This window comes from Chaetodon trifascialis, chromosome 4 (assembly GCF_039877785.1).
Source record: "Chaetodon trifascialis isolate fChaTrf1 chromosome 4, fChaTrf1.hap1, whole genome shotgun sequence".
In the NCBI taxonomy this organism is placed as follows: domain Eukaryota; kingdom Metazoa; phylum Chordata; class Actinopteri; order Chaetodontiformes; family Chaetodontidae; genus Chaetodon; species Chaetodon trifascialis.
The window spans coordinates 19,800,332-19,823,618 of NC_092059.1; the positions used below are offsets into that span (position 1 = coordinate 19,800,332).

General features: G+C 43.7%; 1 protein-coding gene across 1 annotated transcript in view; it reads right to left on the reverse strand.

Annotated features, from left to right (window-relative positions):
• cachd1 (cache domain containing 1) overlaps nt 1-23,287 on the reverse strand; it is an 82,742-nt gene that overhangs the window by 49,648 nt on the left and 9,807 nt on the right. Inside the window, exon 2 of the mRNA XM_070961455.1 lies at nt 675-737. Within this exon, the coding sequence (XP_070817556.1) occupies nt 675-737 (63 nt within the window). The remainder of the gene's footprint in view (nt 1-674; nt 738-23,287) is intronic.

Genomic DNA, 23,287 nt, shown 5'->3' on the forward strand with positions numbered 1-23,287 from the left:
AGCTTTATGGCCGATTTGAGCTGCCCACAGTAAACAACTGCAAGGTGAGAGATACTATAGAAATCACAGGCATGCAGTGACACCGATGGATACACTAGTGCACACACAGAAACACAGGGAAATGCAAACAAACATCAGCCTGTCTGTTCTTGCTGGTGGCTGTTTACCAGTCTGGTGTTTACTGTCACTCTTCCAAGATCCCCTACGCACGAGTACAAACACACACATACTTGCATGCACACAATCACGTTTGACTTCACACCGGACGCCAGAAATTCTAAGCATAGTTTTCCTGACCTAGGACCAAAATGGCACGCAGACGTTTTGACTTATGGTTTTAAGGTCATATGAAACAAATCTCCCAATTTCTCAAAAATTCTCTCCTTCTGGGCGTCTTATTCTGTCTGCCTGCAGCTCTGCACTCACACTGTGAGCAGAGAGAGAAAGACAGCCCACAGACAAGTGGAAAAACAGACAGGACTTCAAAGCCAATGAGACAGCAGCCGTAGAATTTTAATAAACCCCCGTTTCCCTCTGATGGCGAGTGTACATGTGAGTGTGTCTGTGGTCGTGTTCTGTTCAATTCAGCAGCAGTGAACACACACCAGCCATGACGCATGCATGCACAAACAGGCACGCACACACAGAGGAAAGGAGAAGCCTTTGTTACTCACCTGCTGCACTTCTGTCTCTCCGTTTGATGTCTTCTCGGTGTACACAAACGAGTTGAAAATCCTCTGTGGGGAGACAGAGAGAGAGGAGGCAGAGACAGTGAGGTCAGATCAGGAGGAATGCAGGAGATTCAGATCCAATAACTGAAAACCATCACCTGAGGAAAAGTATTGGCAGAGTTCCTTCATAGAGATAGATTTTGGTTTCAGGTGTTGTTGAGCAGAGCCCTTTGTTATCAAAGCGTCAAAAAGATGACTGCAAAAGAACTTTTTCCCTGTGGGAGTCATCTAACTATTGCATTATTATTACAAGGTTAACGAATACTTCAAGCGCTCACACCTTTTTACATTTGGTGCCACCACTGCACTTCCTCACATTTATGAAATCCAGTGAAACCATTTAGAGGCTGCGTGCCATTCTTGCCAATTAAGTAGCTATAATGAAGTTGCCACAGGGGCTGGGTGTTGAAGTTTGAGTGCAGCTCAAGATCAGTGTTTATGGCTATCACAAAGCACCAAAAGCTGGAAATAAATGCGGCAGATTCTCATTCTTCACATATTATTTACACATTTTTTTCCTCATAATCTTATCTTGTTCTTTATTGAGGCTTTATTATGTTGAGTTCTTTTATGGCCATTTCTTGAGCAATGATATTATATACACTGATGTATCTGATAAGCCTGACTTATTTTGTTCAGCAGCATATGAGGAAAATCATGCATATTCATCAAATAACCAATCAAGTAAAAGCACTGCTTCCAGAGGCCGCACCACAACAGCTGATGATATCTTGTCCTGGCCTGACTGTTACAAAGCTGAACATCTACAAGCAAACAAAACCAGCAATAGACACCTTTAACCTGTTCCACTGTGATGTAAATCAACATCTTTGGCCCATCACATTTGATGAATTTCTGCCAGGGTAATAACAAGTAAAGGAAGGGATGGTGCCAACCTTGTCTACACAATCTACATTCATGTATGCCCATGTTAGCCCCTGGTTTCAGAGTTACACATTTTCACGTTTAAAACTGAGACATATCTGTGAGCACTCTCAGCCATCCAGGTCACAGTCCAGCCTGTTTCACTAAACCAGCACATTCACTCTGAGGAGAAAATCCAGAGTTCAAAGAATTCAGCGAATATTACTACTGAATAAACTGAGCCAAGTGTAATACTGAAACAAAACTTCCTTTCTAATGGCAGTGGCAGGGCCTTAGTATTGTGTATTCTGGCTCACAGGCTCACTGGCACGTCTGAATGCGATGAAAGCATCATTAATGTCGTTAGCCACACCTGTGCTTCTCCAAGTTAAAATTTTTTAAACAGAGGCCAGTCATATATAATTTACAACATCGTGGCAGATGAGATATAAACTAAGCGGCTGATTGCTTCAGTGATGTATTTACAGGTGGCTGGTGTTGTGGGTGGTGTTGCATTGTGGCAGTGCCTGACAAAATATTTTGTGAAGACAGCTAATTAACACCCAACCTGCCTTCACTGCCTTCCAAGTTACCTTCTTGAGTCTAGAGTGAGGCAGCAGACTTAACATTCGCAGTGATGGATTTCTCTGCTCAGACAGGTGCATCTGGAGCCATTTTATTACTGGTCCAGAGAGAAAGATAAACCTGGTGATCTGCCAAAACAACCAACCCATAGACCCAGACAGTACGGTTCTGTCATTCACATCAGCTGCGAGGTCGGGGAGGAAAATGCGTCACCTGTCTGAATCTGGAGGTCAGCCACAACACAAAATGAAGGTTTTCATGAGCCTGAATCACGAGCTGATGTTGAGTTTCCCCCTTCACCTTCCAGACCGAAACATTTTAATAGTCCCTGATTTATATTGTTAAGTGGATAGGAAGCAGAACGCCACATTAAGGCATGGAGAGAATGAGTCCTGGTGTGACCTCAGCCTGAACACACGCTAACAGAAAAACGTTTTAAGAGCTGGCGCTTACACACACACACGCACACACACACACACACACACACACACACACACACACACACACACACACACACACACACACACACACACACACACACACACACACACACACACACACACACACACACACACACACACACACACACACACACACACACACACACCATTCAGATAGTCTCCTGGGTCCCATCAGCTAAACATTCTCTTTCTTACTTCCTGACACACACACACGCACACTTTCCAAACACAGGCAGCAGCACTGTGTGGCAGCTACAAACAGACTAAAACTAATGTTTGTGTTGAGGCAGCAGGTAGGCAGGCAGGTGTTTCACTGTAAGCCACCCCTCTGCACACAAAGCCTTAAATTACCTGGTTCCACACTGCAACCATTTCCTGCTGCCTGTCCGCACCTTTTGTAAGACACATTCCAGAGGACACCAATTACCCAGAATGCACCACATCACAACGAACCTGGAGCGGATTCACTATAGACTGTTATTGTCGAGCCTTGGCTGCACTTCAACACCTTTCAACGGATCTTTGCAAAGCATAACAAAACAAAGCAACAGTGGTTTCACACAGTTAAAGGGAAAGGTGAGCAGTTCCTTAAAGACACTGTAGCTGCTGAACATCAGGAGAACCTGACATTACCAGGATGCCTAAAATATACCTTTTTTTTGCACCAGCTCTTGCAAAGAAAAGCATTTTAATGGCACAATTTGAAAGCAGGGCTAGTAATTACTGATTATTTCATTATCCATTCATTTGCCAATTACTAATGGATTAATCCTTTGGTCTATAAAACATACAAAATCATGGAAAACATGTCGCAATTTCATGATCTTGCGTTTGACCAACAGCAGAAAACACAAAGATATTTAGGTTCCATTAATGCAAGAAATTCTTGATCACTTGATTATAAAAAAAGCTGACAATCAATGTCCTGTCAATGAAGTAGTTGATTAATTGCCTAATAACTGTAGCTCTAATTGGAAGACACCTTCATAGAATAAAAGGAAATGTAAACAAACAGAGATCAAAAGTCAGGCAGTGACTGAAAAATACAATGCAGCTATACAGAAACTATACTAGATCTCCTCACAATGCGCCCTTCTGGGCCATAATTAGGCCATTCAGCTAAGACTCTTGATAAAGTATCAAATGTAATTTCTGAAAATTCAATTATGTCCGATTTGGCCTATAATTGCAGTTTGGCATGAGCACAAATACTGCCGACTGCCAATGTGTCTTCATCAGAACTTCAACAAAGAGCTCAGTTTTAATCCTGTTTGTCTAAATGGAGTCAGCAGCTCTCCTCATGACTGTTTTTGAGCACTTTTCTTTCTTTTTACAGTGGCATGAGACCAACACACAAGGGCTATACAAACAGTTTCATTATGTTATTATTACAAATACACACACACACACACACACACACACACACACACACACACACACACACACACACACACACACACACACACACACACACACACACACACACACACACACACACACACACACACACAGCTGCATATTTCACTACTGAGTTATTTACAAAGTGCAAAACCAAGCCCAGACTACTGTTCCACACCCTTCTGAGTGGGGAAAAAAAAGAGAAAGATGTAGGACTGTCAAATAAACAGGAACAAGCACACACAAACAGAGCTTCCACTACTGAGCAGGAAGCATGTGCTCTCAAAACACGACACCAACACAAGAGAGGGACAATGAGGGGATATCTAGGCACTGGAATGGAGAAATACTTTGTTTCCATTAAGCCAGCAAATCTGAAAAACTGGCAACAAATCGTGCAGAGAGAGAAAACTGCTGTTGTTGATTAGCCACAGGTTAGCTGTCTTTCCCCCAGTGCCTCGAGTGTTTGTTGTTGGAGCTGCTTTGCGGTTTTCACAGCTATGTAGCAGCCAGCGAGGAATGCTCAGCTCTGAAACCTGAGAGGCCTGAGGCCGCCTAGGCCACCGTGGGCCCGTGGCCTCCCCTGACCCATAATCAAACACTGAAACGCACACAGTCCCATACACACCAGCACAGAGCTACACACAGACAAGCACGCAGTGTCAGGGGGTGCACTCACACTTCCCCAGACACCTTACAAGGCTGGGCAGTACAGAAGAAATAAACATGAGACACCAGAGGATGAGAAAAATCAACACTTAATTATCCAGTGGATGTCCAGCACACTGCTGGGAGGACAGACAGCACGTTTTTAGGAGAGATCTGAGCATTCTGTGTTTCAGTGTTGTTTAGAAAAAAACTATAAAGAAATCCCACAACAGCATTAGAAATAGAGACAGAACCCAACGTATAACATACTAACATCTGTATAGCGTCTAACGTGTGAGCAGCGGGAAGCAACCACATTTTCCTGAAGACACTCCATCTCGAACAGCAACTGCATGAACACTTTGCCTCATTTGTCAAGCTGTGGAATAAAATCATTTTGCAGCAATAACATGTCGACTGCACATACAGTAGCGATCCATTTGGATGACTAATGAACCAAAGCTCCAAACAAGTCAGCCCAGCTCTTCATAGAAGGTCCAAAACGTGTTTTCTGTCCAATGCAATGCAACGCAGTCACAGGGAGCACCTTAAAGGTTCCCTGTGGACTTGGAGACGCAGGGGCACTATTCCGCTGACCTGCAGGTGGTGAACACATGCCACGATCGATTTGCAGTGACTCTCAAAACGACAATTACGATCGTTGCAGAGTACCAAAGTCCTGCTGTTTGACCCATCCACACCACCTTCATGCAAATAGGGACTTTCTTGCTCTTTATACTACGTCACCCAACGTCTTCCACTGCTCCTGTCATTATCACTATGGCAACTAGACGTCACTGCCCAACAATTGACGTAAACACGGATTAAAACGAGCGGCTTGCACAGTGCACCTGTCCAGTCACTTTCTCTGGTGAGGGCAGGCTGTGTAAACAATATTGAATTTCAAATACTTTTAAAAAATCTACAATTTTTTTGTGAGGAGAGGAGTGCACTCGACATGTTCCGTTAGACCTCAAGTGTACGCAGTGAACGGGTCCTGATGGGTAAACAAATGTCAACACAACATTTGTTTGCTGTAAAGAAACCAAACGGGAACATTTAACAGACTCTGGATCCAAATAGGCAGCTCTCAACAACGCTCAGCTCACAAGAAATGCATTCAAACTCCTGTCCATTGATCACAGAGCAGCAGCCTTTGTCTCATTAGGCCAGTGTTTAAATCCATCCACTTTGGGGTTAATCCTCATCACTGACAACTGGTTCACATGAACGACTAAACCCGAGTGGAAGCTCAACCAGTTACAGAGACAGATTCCAGAACCTGTGTTGTTTCAGTCCTCTATTTGTTATGATGATACTGGCTTGTTGGCTTAATCCAGACTTCTGATTTAACCTGCTCCCCTCTCAACTACAGCAAAAGAAGAGGATTAAGATTGAGCAGATCTACACAAAACATGAAAACATTTGCAATCCTGTCAAGCATTAGCATCCATCATGGGCTTTAGGACATATTGTTGATGTGTCCCAGGCAAAACCGCACTCATCCTTCATCATTTGTCATTCTGTCTTGGCCCCCAGTCCTCCCCTGTTATAGCGGCTTATTTCAATAGTTAGACCATGGGAACCCTCCATGTATACAGCATCCATTTAATTGGGTCTACCTCTTCAGCTCCTCTGTCAGGCTCTCTTGGGGATGCCATAAACTACCCCAAGAGGCTCTTCTCCTTTAAAGAGCCTCTTTTGTTCTTAGTGGGTCAGAGAATAAAATGCAGACAGAGGATACCAGGCCAAAGGCGGAGACTCTGAGAGTCAGTCATGTATGTTTTTTGGGGAAAACACACAGATCTAGGCATGGAGAGGGAGTAAGAGAGAAGTGAGGGAAAGATGGAGCCGTCTGTGCAGAAGTGAAGAAGAGAGTGAGGAAGAGAAGGAAAAAGGAAGGCAGGAAAGAGCGAGACAGGAAGTTGGGGCCAACTGCAGTGGAAGGGCTGAATAGGGAAAACACCTATTAGCAACTCCCCCATCTTTAAAGGCCAGAGTGGAGCCAGAAACCACACTAATCTGGAACTGGACTGGAGAGCACACACACACACACACACACACACACACACACACACACACACACACACACACACACACACACACACACACACACACACACACACACACACACACACACACACACACACACACACACACACATTAATCCCATCTTTAGGGCTTGTTGATCAGTGGTCCAAGGTTTATCTGTGAACACACTGGAGGGCAAAACGGGAAGATCACTTGGGTGGGGCACATCTCGAAAGTGTCAGCGTGTGTGTGTGTGTGTGTGTGTGTGAGCAAGTCAAAGTGTCTATGTGCCCATGTGCAGTCTGTGAATGTGGGCTCTGCATAGACACACATGCACAAACGTACATACGTGGAGCTCACCGACTGCTGTCACTGCAGGCTTCTGACAGGAGGAAACTTCTATGAATGTGAACGTCTCTCACACACAAGCACGCGCGCGCGCGCACACACACACACACACACACACACACACACACACACACACACACACACACACACACACACACACACACACACACACACACACACACACACACACACACACACACACACACACACACACACACACACACACACACACACAGCAGGCGGCAGTGTAGATGTTTTTTGGAGCTGTAAGGCCTGAGAGATTGGTTTCCATACAACTGACAGATAAAAGCCAAAAGCCCAAGGGAGAGTAACTGCTGCTTCCTCCATGCTGCTGGTATACAGCTCAGCTCCCTCCTTCCTTCACTGCTTTATCCCCCCCCTTGGCTTCTCCTCTCTCTCTCCCTCCCTCCCTCCCTCCCTCCCCGCCCCCAGCCAACTCTCCGCTCATTGCACAACAAAGAACTGGAGCCGGGGATGCAGCATCAGAGCTTCTCCTCTGATGTGCATGTGTGTTGTTTGGAGTTTCTATTTTTTTCCTAGACTCTTTGCCATGGCTCCATCCCCAACCTCGCCCTCCCCTCTCCATTTTTTCCCAAACACTACAAAGCAGAGTCAGGAAACAGACACCTGGGAGTGGAGAAGCGAGAGAGAGAGAGAGAGAGAGAGAGAGAGAGAGAGAGAAGGAGAGGGAGAGGGAGAGGGAGAGGGAGAGGGAGAGGGAGCGAGCACAGTTTTTGTATTTTCGCAATAGAACACAAAAAGTCTGAAATAATTGCACCTGCAGTTTACAGCTCCATAACACACAGACCAGAACCACAGAAGAAAAGCGCATTTGTATTCATTCATTTGTCTGTGGGGATAAACCTGGTGAACTAACCACAGAAATGCTTTGAAAGGCTTCGCTGTGTTTCCTATCAATTATAACTATGCACAACACAACCTCAGCACAGTTAGAAACCAGATAACAGATGCAATTCCACCTCTGGTGAATTTCTTCACTGGGCTCAAACACAGAGGCTCTATAGACTTAAATTTCTCTTCACTTCAGTCAGAAGGAAGTTGGATGAAAGCGTGGCTCTCTTTTAATCAGTGGTTAACCTTAATCAAGGTTACAACTTTTGAAAAGGAGATTGATCACACTTAAACTATTGCATCACTCGACTGTTTACCACCAGTGAGAACAACAGAATTTTGAAGCTGCACTCCTCAACATTTGTATGACTTTATGTCATACAAATCTACAACACATGGCAGGCAAATCCTGAATGTCCAAAGCAGGCTTCAGCGACTAGGGAATGAATCTAAACTCATCAAGGTTAAGGCCACAGCACTGTAAAGAAGAAGAAAAAAGAAGGGGTTTGTGCAGGAAGAGACATGTCAAACATGGATCTCTAAATGTCGCTATAATGGCCACAGAGAAACCAAACCCTCGCTAATTAAGTGCATCTCCATTTCAACGCAGTGGAATAGGTTCGCTAATTAAACGACTAGCTGTCTGCCAACTGCTTGCTGCTGCATTTAGAGGGTGCTGGGGGTCAATTAAATTTGCTTGAATCTAACTAACGGACAACCTGAGGCAATGTCTCCAGATCCCCGGCCCACACACTGTGTTAATGTGGGGAGTGCATGCATGCGTGCAGCCTGCTAGTCAAAGGCTTGGAACTCCATGGATAGCTCTGATTTACTGTGTTCCCCTTTCAATCCTCTGTGCGTGCATGTGTGTGCTTGTGGACGTTTGTGCGTGCTTGAAAAAGTGGCACAAACAGAGGGGATTGCTGCCACATGCAGAAATGATCCTCACATCTTCATAAAAACATAACTTGGTTGTCATAGCAATGTGCCTTTAAACTGTAATGGATAAAACAGTTCAGTGTTGTTTTCTATGGCACACTCTATATCCCAGGCTGCACAGGGTGCTTCACAGAAACACTGAATGTCAGCACATCCATGTCTCCCTCCCACACTGCAACTGCTAAGATACTGATCCGCTGATTTCAGTCAAAGTAACACTGGGAAACAAAGTACAACAAATGGATAGTCTGTATCAGAATCTGATGTGGGATTATGAACACCTGCTGTGCCCACACCGCTTCCCAACAGTGGGCTTTGCAGGAAAGTCGTGCCACATCTGTGAGTTGCCTGAAATTTTTTAAAAAGTTACAAAAATATAACCAAGCACGTTGCAATTTAGTGGGCCCTGATCCAAGCACTGAGGGCGTGGTGGTGGTTTGAGCCGGCTGTCCTGGTATCCAGATTTGAGACATAAAGTGAACTCTGGGAATCTTTTCAACATCTGACAAGTCCAAGGCTTGTGTCACACTGACCACATATGATGGCTTTTCAATGTGGAGCAACTTACAAAACAGCAACAGATAACGGCTGTTCTACTGAATTCTATTTCGTATAAAGAGTCATCACCCAAAATGGTTTGACGCCTTCTTGACGAGGTATGCCATTTACAGACGAGTGGTAACGTGCACATTTTCCACTTGTAACACTGTATGCGTTATTTCACTTAACTGAGAGCAACAACATATTGATCTAGCTGCCAGAAAAAGCAGAAAGAGACCTGGACTATGAAATGTACTTCAAATTTTTTGGAAATATTCCCTGATGGTGTGAAGTATAAAGAGCCCACCTCTGATACAGATGTCTAACAGATGAGTCCTGATACAAACACAAACATTCAGCAGAAAGATCTGTTCAGCAGCTGTATGGTTTCGGTACGAAATTCTGGCTCCAGACTTCAACGACAATTATTTTCATTATGGATTAATCTGACAAATCATTTTCTATAAAACATAAGAAACCAGTGAAAAATGTCCACCGCAACATCTTACACCACAAGGCGACATTAATAAATGTGTTTTTCCTGTAATCAACAGTCAAAAACCAAAAAATACACAGTTTACTAAGAGACCATGAAGCAAATTCACACATTTTAAAACCTGGAATGATCAAAGGTTTCACATTTTTGCATGAAAATACCTTAAATGATTAGATTATTTAAGAGTTTTTTATTCCTTTCAATCAGCTGATTACTCAACTTACTGCTGCAGTCCTATTCTGTACAACTGGGATTGCATTTCATTTGACTGGTTCCACATATTTTAACGCTGAATCCAACAACTTCAAACGTTTTATTTTTGTTGCTTGTCAGATTTATTTAATTAACAAACCTGAAAACTCAAAAGTGACAGTGCTCTAAAGAAAGGTTAAAAAAAGAGAAAGAGCCGTAGCACCGCTGTCATACTGTACTCAGCTCTCTAAAAGGGACAAAGAGAGACCTATACGTGCTTTTAACTCACATCTACAGATGGTATAGATATTATTCACATGAAATACTGGAGAGCAAAGACCTCTAACTGGGCCTTTCTTTATCTCCCTCTCCCTCGCTCGTCCAGTCCAATGTGGTGGGAGGGTGAAGCCTGTCAGCTATCGGGTGCTGTGGTTCTGAAATAACAAGACCCCCTTTTGTCCAAACAGCACTGGGGCCAAGAGAGAGAGAGTCACCGCCACGCATATCCCAACAGCCTCCCCACCACCCCTACACCTACCCGAGAGGCTCTCAGCCTCGGCCTGGGATGTTTGCTCTCCCTCTCCACCAGACAGGACATAATGCTTTCCACATGTGAGAGAAAAAAAGGAGGGAATGGAGGATGGAAGAGAGAAGAAGGGAGGAGAGAGGGGACAAGAGAACTGTGGAAAAGTGAGGTGGGGTCAGAGGAGAGCAGTAAAGAGAAGAGAAAGACACCAGAATTGTGGTTTGATAACAGCTTCTCTACACCAAAGCTGAGCTCCTTGTGAATTCAGATGTAAAATCTGAATATCCCCTGGTATTTTAGCCTTTATTTGATAGCTGGTAATAAAGAGAGGCAGTAAAATCTGAGAAAAGCAGGGGGGAGGATTGAACCAAGGACATTAGAGGTACAAATGATCCATCACGACGGATATTATGACTACTGGCATGGATCCCATAAACATTTCAACGCATTTCACTGCATTTGGTTAATGCAACCAAGCAGCTTTGCACCAGCAAAAAAGACCATTGTGTTTTTGTTGGCTGGATTTGTGGGTTTTTTTCCCCATTTGCAATTGTGAATTCAAATTAGTGTTCTGCAGCCAACTCAAGACACACAATGATGTTTAAATTTAAAAAGAGACGGAGGTAAATCACGAGTGAAAATGGCTGTAAAGACCCACGTAGCAGACATTTTATCGTCTCGTCTCTGTGAAATTCAGCGTACTTCTAGCATGTCTGCTATTGCCCCATTTAGCTCTCCTGCAGGACAAAGGATGGTAATGAACCAACTGAATTGTGGCTTCGCTACACTCTGAAAATAAGCCATTGTGACTCAAATGAGAGACATAATCTGGCATCTTAGTGGGAGCAAATGAGGTTTCTGCCTTTCTCTCTCTCTTCGGGTCTTTAGAAACAATGAATGTTGTGGGCACTCACCATCAAACAGAGTGAACTGAGGGTAGAAAGAAGAGTGAAGGACAGGGTAACACTGATATCTTACCTAGTATATAGTTTATCATAGCACAACCTACAGGGTGTATGTGCCTATGAGAGCATGTAGAGTGCATGTGGTAAGGGGCATAGCATGCAGATCATTACCTTACAGTTTCCCCCACACAAAGCCCTTTGATGTCAGAGGAGTTGAGTCATTAAAAGAAGGCCACAGGCCACAGTAACCATGCACTAATCATACTCGACTAATTAGAAATAGAAAAATTAAATGGAAAAAACAAATCCTTGATAGTAGCATTCTCAATCTTTTTTAGCACTATGCAAAATTCATGATCTAAGGTAGCAGACAACCCATTTTATATATTGGAATATACCATACACAGCTCTAAAGACATATCAGAGTCCGCACAGATTTTCTGTACTTTTTGGATTTCAGCCTGAAAGCAGCAACACATACAGCATGTAGCAGCAGTAGCGCCAAGCCAGCAGTGCATTATGGGAATAGCAACTTGCTGTTAAAGTGGAGCCAATGTGAAAACTTTCCAAAGACAGATCAAAGCCACATACCTGAGCACCTCCATTAAGCTGATAAAATCTAGGAGTGAAGGAGGATGAAAACAAAACCTCACACACTGCTGTCAAATAAGTTCAGCACAGGAATGCAAGATAATGAGAAAATTCAGTGTTTTATAGAGGATTTGGATGTTTTTCTCCATATCAAGACGTCCATAAATGACGGCGTTTGGTTCACACAATATGCCTGAGACTGAGAGGCAAAGGAGGATTGGAGTTAAACCAGCATTCACTTTTAGGTCATCGATGATGTGTAAATCTTGTAAATAACTGGGGACTCTAGCAATTAGTTGAAAGTACTGTGCTCATTTCATACGACCGACTTCACGTCAAGAATGCTGGTAAATTACTGTGGGGATCGGGGTGAGGGAGTACAAACTAAAAAAGAACCTCTGCTGCAAATCATGGTTGGCTGATGTTTACTATACATTCCTTTAACTATTACTTGCGGCCTATGGTGGGCTCACGGGCATGTTTACAATGGATACTGACACTGACGCTTTGACTTGGGATGAATTTTGAAATGCAGTACTTCAGATTTGCTGTTTTTTTACTCAAAGAAAGCCACAAACAAATGCCAGAACTGGAGGGGGGTGAAGCTTCATTTTAGTGTAGCACAAAATAAAACATAAACTCAGGATAACCTCTTTCAATCAATGGCTTCACGTTTGACAAATGACATGACTGAAGCCAACAGGCGGCACAGCACTGGAAACCAAGAAACAGTCTCACAACACTTAACCTCTGGACTGGCCCTGAGCCATCTCAGGACCCAGTGCCAGCCTGTCAGCAGCCTCTAGCACCACAAGTCCCAGTCACACGCTAATGGTACGCCCTGCCAAGGCCAAAACTTCATACTGACCCCTTGAAGATGTCAAAAAGATCAGAGAGTGTGTGTGAAAGACCTGAGACTGGAACTAGAGGTTCAGGTCACAGAAAAGGCAGTAAAAGAGAAACACAGAGCAAAGGGCTCATCGCCCAGCATCAATAAATCCTGAACTTTGATATACGCTTCCTGCCAAAAGAGCCCCACTCCCAGCCAAGCGAGAGGATGTTCAGATGGGGCGCCTGCACTGTCTGCGCTGGATTATCTTCACATTCCTACGCTGTGGACTCATCTGTAAGGCTTTTACTTGCAGTTTACAAGCATCAGTACTCATCAACACATAAGTCACACTGTAGATAAATTGGTGCAAATGTAAAGAAAATAAAACGCAGTGCTCTTGTTCACTATGTGGAGAAGATGGGGGGTTTTTCCAACTTAAAATACCACTTAATAATGGGAGGTGGTCAAACCAAATAATGATCCTTAGATTAGGGAAGGTCAGAAAAAGAGAAAGGGAGAGCAAAAAGAATAAGGAAAGCAGAAACAACCAGAACAAGTATAAAAAGTGTGTGTGAGTTTATGTGCGTGTGTGTGTCTCAGGCAGGTGAGTGTAAAGGAGCAGCAGGAAAAAACAAAGATGGAAAGATGAACAGATCAGAGATATGGGGAAGAGATAAAGAAGAGGGAGGACACGGGACAGAGAGGAAAAAAAGTTCCTGGGGTGGTCTCCTTCTCAGGTTTCTGAGCATGATGTGAGATCATGTCTGGCCACTGTTAGCAGGTCTCTATACAGACAGGGCGCTTTGTTCTACTGCATGTATTCTTATGGCAGTTACACGCACTGATTAATAGAAGCATGGCTTGCTCTGCAGAGGGGCCTAAAGCTACACACGATACCGGCTTTGCCTTTGCCAAGCCAAACTAATGCAGCCTGGTCCTGCTGACCCTCATGTTAACACCAATAACCTGGAATTAACCAGTGACAGCAGTCTGGAAGAAATGGGTCAAATGTCATGTGTTTGTGTGTGAAAGTGATACGACATACACGCACACACGTTTACCAGTTTTTAAATGTAACTGCAACCCTGATTCTAAAAAGTTGGGACGCTGTGTAAAATATAAATAAAACAGAATGTGAGCTCTCTGACATATACTCTATTGAAAACAATACAAAGACAATATGTAAAGCTGGGACAGGAGCAAAAAAGACTGGGAAAGTTGTGGAATGCTTCAAACACACCTGTTTGGAACATTCCACAGGTAAACAGGTTCATTGGTAACAGGTGATAGTATCATGATTGGGTATGAAGGGGCATCCTGGAAAGGCTCAGTCGTTCACAAGCGAGGATTTCATCTGTTTTACTAAAAATTAACATCATAAGCTTAATGATTTATTGCAGGACTGCTGTATAGGACCTTTCTGTTTCGCTAGCTTAATCAATGCCATGAGCAACAGTGATTTCATTTGGACTATTTCTTCAACAGAAAATGGTTCACGCTGAAGGGCCCTATAGACTCAGCGCCTGTCAACAGAAATGCACATTACCCTGACATGTGATCAGGAGAGCAAGTATCGACCATAACACATTAATGACAACGTGGCAAAAAAAAACCCACACTTGTGACTATTACTAATATAAAATGCCATTACTGAGTACAGTAATGCATACATAGTGTAACACAGCACAGCATCAATCTTTATGACATGAGATGATTAACTGGATACAGGATTTGTGTTGGCTACTCAGCGTGCCGAGGGAGGCAACCTGGGAGCTGTGGTGAGGAAGGAAAACATCAGCCCATGCTTGGCTAAATTACAGATATACAAGCACATTTATGTGCATTCATATTGACTCACATAAAAATGACCAACTTCAACAAATGCATCATGCATCTAACAGCAAATAACAGCTTATACAGCATGACACAACGAAAACCTTTTTCACTGTAATTTCATGTCTGACCTGTGTACATGGTCAGTGCTCTGCAGCTGCATGCATGCACACACGCACACACGCACACACACACACACACACACACACACACACACACACACACACACACACACAAGTAAATTAAAAGGAGGACAGTTTATGAGTTGTGACCCTCACTTGCGGCAGGAAACCACAATGCCAAAGTACACACGTAAAATACATGCACATACACAAATCTCTCTGTGCTATTGTCCAGATGCAGTTCAGTAACTACCATACACAGTTTGTGTCAGAGAGCTGTCTCGAACGTCTGCAGAAGTGCCCGAGAGACACAAACACAGTAGAACAGGGTGCAAGGAACAAAGAAAGCGAGAAAGAAAATAAAGAATGAAGAGAAAGAGACAGATGGACAGAGATCCTACAAAAAGGGTTTAGAGATATGATATATTGGGGGGGCATGAGTAAAAAAAAAAAAAAGAAATGCAAACAAAGACAGATGGTTTTGGCTCAGGTGAGGCACAGTTAGTCAGAGCTTCTGCTACAAAAACCAACAACATAAGGGAGAATTAAATACACACACAGACTTCCATTCCCATCCAAATAAGACACCAGAATAAAGATTAACGATTCAGTTTAAGACTTAACTCATGCAGAACAAAATGGGACTAAAGTATTTCCATGGTGCTCGCAACTGGGAGTCACACACACAACCAAGAAGTTTCAAACAAATACAACACATTTACAACGCACTGACTCAGGGTGCAAACCATTATCCAGAGAGCAAAACACAGCCCAGGTGTCTCCACCTGTGAGACACACACCTGACAGTCACAACACTGGAAAAACTTCTCCACTGAAATGTGGATTAGAAATAAATAGATAATGTGGAAACTGCAATGGTTTTGGCCACCTTTCACTGCAATTTCTCACCATTACAACAACATAGTCATGCCATGTCTTCACTCACCGCTCTGTTGCTCTGAGTTTGTCTCTTCTTTATGTAAATGGTCTGTTCACAGCTTCACTGACTGAACTGACTCTACTACACTTCACAATAAAATCCAGGAAAAACAGGCTTAAAATGGAAAATGGATGAGCTGTTGAGTTTGCATCAACAGCAAATTAGCAAAGTAGCAAACTGGGAACAGATGGAAAAAAATAACCATCTTACTTATATATGATAAAAATCTAAATTAAAGTCTGTCTGTTATCCCTCTTCAAAGTAAGGTTTGGTTCACTCTTCTGGCAGGTAAAAAAAATTAAAAAAAATTAAAAAAATAAAAAGGTCCAAGCTATCTGACAAAAACTAGCTAACCCTGGTAGCTAGCAGCTATTGAGTAAGCTAACTGAACAGAAACATGACTGAAGAGTCAGCAAGGTCCAGGTCTTTCTTCTGTTAAATGTGTTCAATAAAGGCTCTAGTCACTATTTGAATATCAATAATACATTATCCAGTGACATTTATATCTGGCCTCAGTAGCTAACCAACTAACGAACTAGTAAGATAGCAACATTTGTGCTAACTTTAAGCAGTTGCTGTAGCCTACTTGCTATTCCTAGAATTGCAGGCTAATGTAGCAACAGTTAGCTCTTTCTGAAGTTCATACATTATGTCATTTCCAGATGTATCTGCATTTTTTTAGCTAGCACTTTTCCATCACAAGTGTTAGCTTCTGTGCACCTTCTTTATATGTGGGAATCACATCCTTGCTTTTGGACTGGGTTTGGGTTCAGGTTGGTAAGGGAAGCCCATCATTACAGTTATATTACTCCACTTCTTTCCTTTAGTGTACCTCTTGTGGACTGCCACAGTGCTGTGCACAAGCCTGCTTGAAGGAGTGTTTTAAATATATAGGCATATAAGCACATTTCAGCTTCTCTTCAGTTCAAACACTAGGAAGTGACATTTGGCAAAATAAGTGCCTGGAGGACGGGTGGAGTCATGTGAGTGAACACAACTGCCAGCAAGCACTACTACCCTCAGGAGGAAAACAAGCGCTCCTCCCCTACTAGAAAAAAAAACTGTGCCCTGGACCAGCTGAGTGAAGACAAATTAAAGCCACTGGCAGATTCCACTGTTTCTCTTCAAGGCTATGGAGATCTACACTTTCCTGCTGAACCCCAAAAATATGACTTTCCAAGCACGCTGTCGGCATGATACTCTAAGGACGCACTGATTAGGGTTATTTTTCCGGGTGCATTATGCAGCTTGCACACATCAAATTTACAGAACAAAAATGAACGAGATGTTTTGATGATTCTGGATTCCCTGAGTAATGCGTGTCATTAGCCCTCCCTCATTTAACACCACACCATTAAAAACAGGGTGTTCCCCCTCTGTACTGAAACAGCTTTTGAGTGAAAAAAAAAAGGCCTAAATGTATATCACAATCACTTTCACATGTAAATCTAAAAAAATATAGAGAAAAATACATTGTTTACATTCGTTAACAAGAAAAGAAAAATAACACACACACACACACACACACACACACACACACACACACACAGAGCCTGTGTTTCACAAGCGTGTCAAGCCGAGCTCTTAGACAGCAGGCACGCCTATAGGGGGTGTCGACTGAATATGCATCAGGCTTCTTTCCTATGCTGTCTAAACATCGGAAACCTCTCCTATTCAGATTCATGAGTCGATCATTGCTGTGTGCAGAAGCTCAAGCACGAGTGTTTTCAAAAGAGAGACTCTGAGAGAGGGGGAGGGAGAGGGCTCCCCAAGGACATTCACAAGTTTCTGGTATGTAAATGACGAGTGACTTTGCTGTTGTGAATCTGAGGAGAGGGGGAGCAGTGTTTCTGTTTTTAAGTAAGCAGGAGACATACTTCCCCTCTCAAAGAAGAATCTTCCGTTTGGTATTCCTGCTGTAACGGTCAATCAAAATGCCTGCGTTGGGACCTCATTAAACACTGCTCAGTAATCATACATTCACATTCTAAAGTAGAAAAGACAACATGTCACTTTATATATTGATATATACTGAAAGTTTTAGCAAGAGGTATTTTCTTTAACAGCAAAAATGGCAATTCATGGGTTCATTTTCCGTGAAATAGCTCTACTAAAGCTACCTGAAATATTCTGGGGTACAGACAATCAAGAAGTGGACTATGAAACTATGAAAGGACAGACAGATGGCCAGATGGCAAATAATAACTCTGATTTCTCCAGAAGTCTATAGTCAATGTTTCAGTCAGTGATCTGTGTATTATCCTGTACGCAGCAAAGGTCTGGAGATGTGATTGTGAACCCTGGTTTCCTGTTTTTTAAGCAGCACTCTGATTCAGGAATATGAGCACGCATGACAATAAAAACTTCTTTCAACTTTGATGGAAATTCAACTAAGAAACTATTCACTGTCACAATCATCAATACAATGCAAAACGATGAAGGTCTTTCATTTCATTTGTGATGCCTAACAGAGCATGGACAGATAGTGCCCTCATGTAAACGCTACATCAACGTCGCCACCAGTTGATGAACTGCTATTGTCTCGTTATCCAGCATGTCGTCGCATCGCTCAACCTACTCACCCACGCAGGCAAAGGAATGAAAACCAACACACTCTTACCTGTGCACATGCACACACACAGAGAGACACACACGGGTTCCAGTTCCCACAGAGCTCAGTATCAGTGTAAGAGCCCTTTCACACATTGACCAAGTAACACTGACGGATTAACGTTTCCGGGCAGAGTAAGAGATCCGGCTCGTTCACACCACTCGTTCAAGTGAAGCATGCAGCGGTCCAGACAACAGGCCCGGCTGCTGCGTGCTTCGCTTGAAGGATTGTTCTAAATGCAACACAGCTTCACACACCACGAGACAGAGTGATTCCATTATGCTGAAATCTTCTCAAACCTGGATGCTGCTGAGCTGCCATTGTTTCAGTATCAGTAGCTACATTGTATAACAAGTGCTCTGTGTGCTTTTGTGATTACTATTGATTTAATGACTCCTTCACTTCTGCGGGTTCATCCAGGATTTTTTTTTTACCTTTGGAGATATTACTGCAGAAACCTGATCCAGGAATTGTTGTTATCTAACAGAACAACGAATCAAATCTTCAGTAGCATGAACAACATTTTAATTAGTAGCTAATAATGTAAACAGAGCAAGCCAGCTTTGACACTCAGACCGAAAATTCAATGTGTATTACTTACTTACTTAATTTTGTGGATTTCTTTCACTGTAACATTTACTGACATATGAATAAGCAAGTTCGTTAAAATGTAGAATGTGCACAAGGAGTTTGTCTCCTGCCCAGCTGCCAAGAGATGCCAGCACAAACCCCAGCTGGCTGACAGCGCCAACACCAAGGCTAGACAGACTGAGAAAGGCTGGCATGGCACCAAGCAGCCAAACCTGGCAATGAGCGCGCCTTCTGGAAAGAAAAAAAAAAGCCTGGGAGATGGAAGTTTGGAAGGAGAGGAGAGGACGGATAAGACTGGATAAAATGAGAATTTCGGTTTCTTGCGGAAAGAGGTAACTGGGCCTCCGCTGAAGAAAAAAACAAAGAGTGCATCAGTCAGACAGAGCAGCATGCTGTAAAACTGGCTGAACATTAGACCTCTCAGCTAAACCAGGACTGATTTCAGTCATGCACGCATACACAAACACAGACAGACAATGGGGTTTCTTTTGAACAGGAGACAGAGGGGTGAAACTGATGCTGCTGCCAGAAACATGAAGACACATTATTTCCTTGGTGCGAGAGGTTCTCCCCTGAAAATCGGACTTTATATAGATGCGAGCAGCAGCACCATTTCAGACTGTCCCAGTAATTTGCTTGAAAGAACTAAAGGATTAATTGCTGGTCCACACAGGGAGCCCAGAGTGGAACCAACACAGGAACCAGACGATCTTATCTGTCTATTTAACCAAACGGCCGATTGTTTTTTTTGTAACTTAGCAAAGAAATCAAAGCGGGGGCACCACAAGAGAACCTGCACACACAGGCTGAGACAGCCAGAGAGCAAAGTCATGAGAATCTGTCAAGTTTCTGAAATGAGAAGCCAAGATGTCAAATGTGCTGTGAGATGAATTCAAGATGGTCCCTATGCAACAAGAGCAATATGTTTTTATGAGTCTGGGACCCAGCGTGAGACATTATGGTTATCATTTGGGCACTGAGTTGAATACGTTGAAACCTAAGGACTCAGTTATTATGTCCATCCTAAATGAGCTCTCTCCTCTGCTGGGCTGACATCCCAACAGGGAGGAAATGTCTGCCATACTGCTGCTGCTGCAGTCTTCAGTGAAAAACCACCATGCTCACACACTCGGAGGTGACGTAGTGCAACAGCGGCAAGTTCGCCGTTTCTCTGCATTGAAATAATTATGTCAAAATCATATTTGGAGTTCGGAATGAACTGAGATTGAAAGCAGATGATCTGAAAGAGGACGCTTTCTTCATTCCAGCCTGGAAAAACGAGCTGCGCTCTTCTGTGATCTGGAGTCGTGTTGGCATGCCAGCAGCAGAACATTTCAGCGTTAAAACAGCGAAGCCTGTTTGGCTTTCCTAATGCTCGTCTTCCATTACTTGTGAGTCAGTCCAGATCAAATAAGCCACTCGTTTGGCAAACACATAAGTGAGCTCAGAGACACTGATAGCCAAACACAGCTGCAGCCGCTCCGTACATGCAGCTTCATACGAGTCTGTGTTTATGCGAGGTGTGTGTTCGTAGGGCGAGACAGAGAGAGTGTAAGTGTGTGACTTCAGGTGTTTACATGTGTTTGGAACACCGGAAGTGTCTGAAGCGGTCTACCCATTTTTCATCTCACACTCAAAGCCCTGACACTCCTCCCTGCCTCCTAATTAGCAAGCTGCATCACATTTTCCCCCTTGCCATTTTCTCCGCGAGAATAAAAAACGCTGCACCTCTTTTCATCTCCCGACCAGCCTTGTCTTACAGAGACAGGAGCAGAAAGTCCAAAGTTCAACTCATTAGCCCGGGTCACTTCCTGACTTTTCTTCAAAGGCGGTGAACTGGCAGAAGACAACACGCATGAGACAGCTTCACATATCACCACCCACAAACGCAATTACGCCCACAGACAGGTATGGGGAGCAGAGAAGATGAAAAGATGGCGGAGAAGACCGACAAAACCAGAAAGTGCTGTGTGACAGCATCATGTCAGACTGCTGAGAAGACCTCAAGGCACACAGGAAAACCAAAAGCAGCACAGACACAGGTGATGACGATGACTTTCTCTGCCTTCTTTATCATCCAATTATATTCAGTATGAAAGGATATGAAGCACAGAACTTGCAAAGCCAGGCTAGCAATGTTCCTCTGCTTTCAGTCTTTATGCTAAGCTATGCTAATCCCTGTACTTGGTGAACAACAGACATGAAAGGTGGCATAAATCTTCTCATCTAACTCTCAGCAAGAAACATGGAACTATTCCTCTCAGCTCTTCAGCCATCATTATTTTTACTGTCTTTAAAAGGGTTTCAGACAGTAACAGTGAAGCCACAGTCAGTAATGCGCCCATTATTGAAGAGTGAAGCATTTTACCCACGAGCCCATGAATGTTCTTCATAAACATGTTTGGGGGAAAACATTTCCCAAAGCTATGCTTTCTAGCCTATATGACTAATGTTACACACTACATCATAGGCTGCATCTCCACATCCGTATTCAAGCTTCCAGGGCTCAAAGCTCATCTGCCTTTAATTTGGTGCACCAATGTTCGCCCTGCTTTTTGAGAAATGAATCCACAGTTCAGCGTGCGTGCAGTGCAGAACGCGCTGCAAAGCATCAGAGGGCCAGCAAATAAACCTGTTGATTAAATCTCAGCAGCCACTGAAGTAACAGCGACTGGACACGTCATGTTAATCACTGCTGACTGCACCTTTAAGTGGCAGAAGTCATGTTTATGAATGGCTGTGAGGAGAGAAGTTAGACTAACTGAGCTGACCTCCACAACCCTGTGACCCTGGAGCTGGAGAGGCGTCATACAATTCCTCACCATCAGAGAGAAAGATGCAAACTGCCGAGACGTGCTTTGTGTGTTTGTGTGTGTGTGTGTGTGTGTGTGTGTGTGTGTGTGTGTGTGCGTGTGTGTGCGTGTGTGTGTGTGTGTGCGTGTGTGTGCGTGCGAGAGAGAGAGAGAGAGAGAGAGAGAGAGAGAGAGAGAGAGAGAGGGACTCAGCAATGAGAAACCTGCCATTTCTTGGCTGCTACTGCTGCACACAATCTCTTCCAGTCTTCTTTCATTCCCACATTTTGCACTCTTAACAGCCGTCTGTCTCGAGGAAGAACCCCAAAAGCTACTGTTATATATTCCCAGTCAGACATACGGCCAAAAAATGCACCCATCCTTTATTCTTTCTTTGAACCCATTAGCTTCCACAAATTAGTCGCTAGTCAATCATGGTCACACAGTGTCAACAAAAAAGCACAATATAAGTCAAAGACTAGAATACAAGTGAATCGACTTTGCACATGAAAAAGCAAACAGTAGCAACCTACAGTGGAAAGAAAAAACAAACTCGTACGCTCCAAATACAAAAACACTGCAGAGAATGGAAAAATGAGCCAACTGCAGGAACAGCGCTTCTCCACAACTGTGAGGTTTGGGTTTATGGTGAGTTTATGTATGCAACACAGAGGCCTGAGAGAGGGGGGGCACAGAGAGAGAGAGGCACAAACAGAGAGAGAGAGAGAGAGAGAGAGAAGAGGCATGAAAAACAGACTGATCTGCTTCTCCACAGTAGGAGCTCCAACTCTCTCCTCATCGAGAATGCAAAGCCTCTTCTGTATGTGTGTGTGTGTGTGTGTGTGCATTGGGAGGGGGATGGGGCCTTACAAATTCATGGTGTCTGGGGGGGGGACTGGTCCCTCGACTCGCCTTCAACGCAAGCCCCCCACCCCTTCCCTTTCTGTCTTTCTCTCTTTCAGGGGGAGTTCATTTTGAGTCTTGCCTATTGTGGTGAGTGAAGGGGCTGACTTGCTAAGGGGTGGCCTGGGGTCCCTTGGCTCACACTGCCAGGTCAGCCCTGTTGGAGCTAACTAAGTAACACTGGCAGGAATCTGGAGGAAAAAAACACAAAGCCTGGATCACCAATAAAGATCCTTTTCTCTCTCTCATTGAGTGCATTTGTTATCGCTTTCTCTCTGTGTGTGTGTGTGTGTGTGTGTGTGTGTGTGTGTGGCTGTGTGAAGAAAGCCGAGGCAGAGGGGGTGATGGTGAATGAGAGAGAAAGAGTGAGAGGTAACAGAGAGAGGGAGAATCATTAAAAACAGTGAGAATGAGGTGATTAAACACAGCTCGTTAATTAGTTCTCCTGTTTAATAAGCAGAGGAAAGAGTTCGCTACTTTCTCTGAAAACCTGGAGGGCCTGGACGTACCACTGATGCACAGGGCTCAGCTCAAA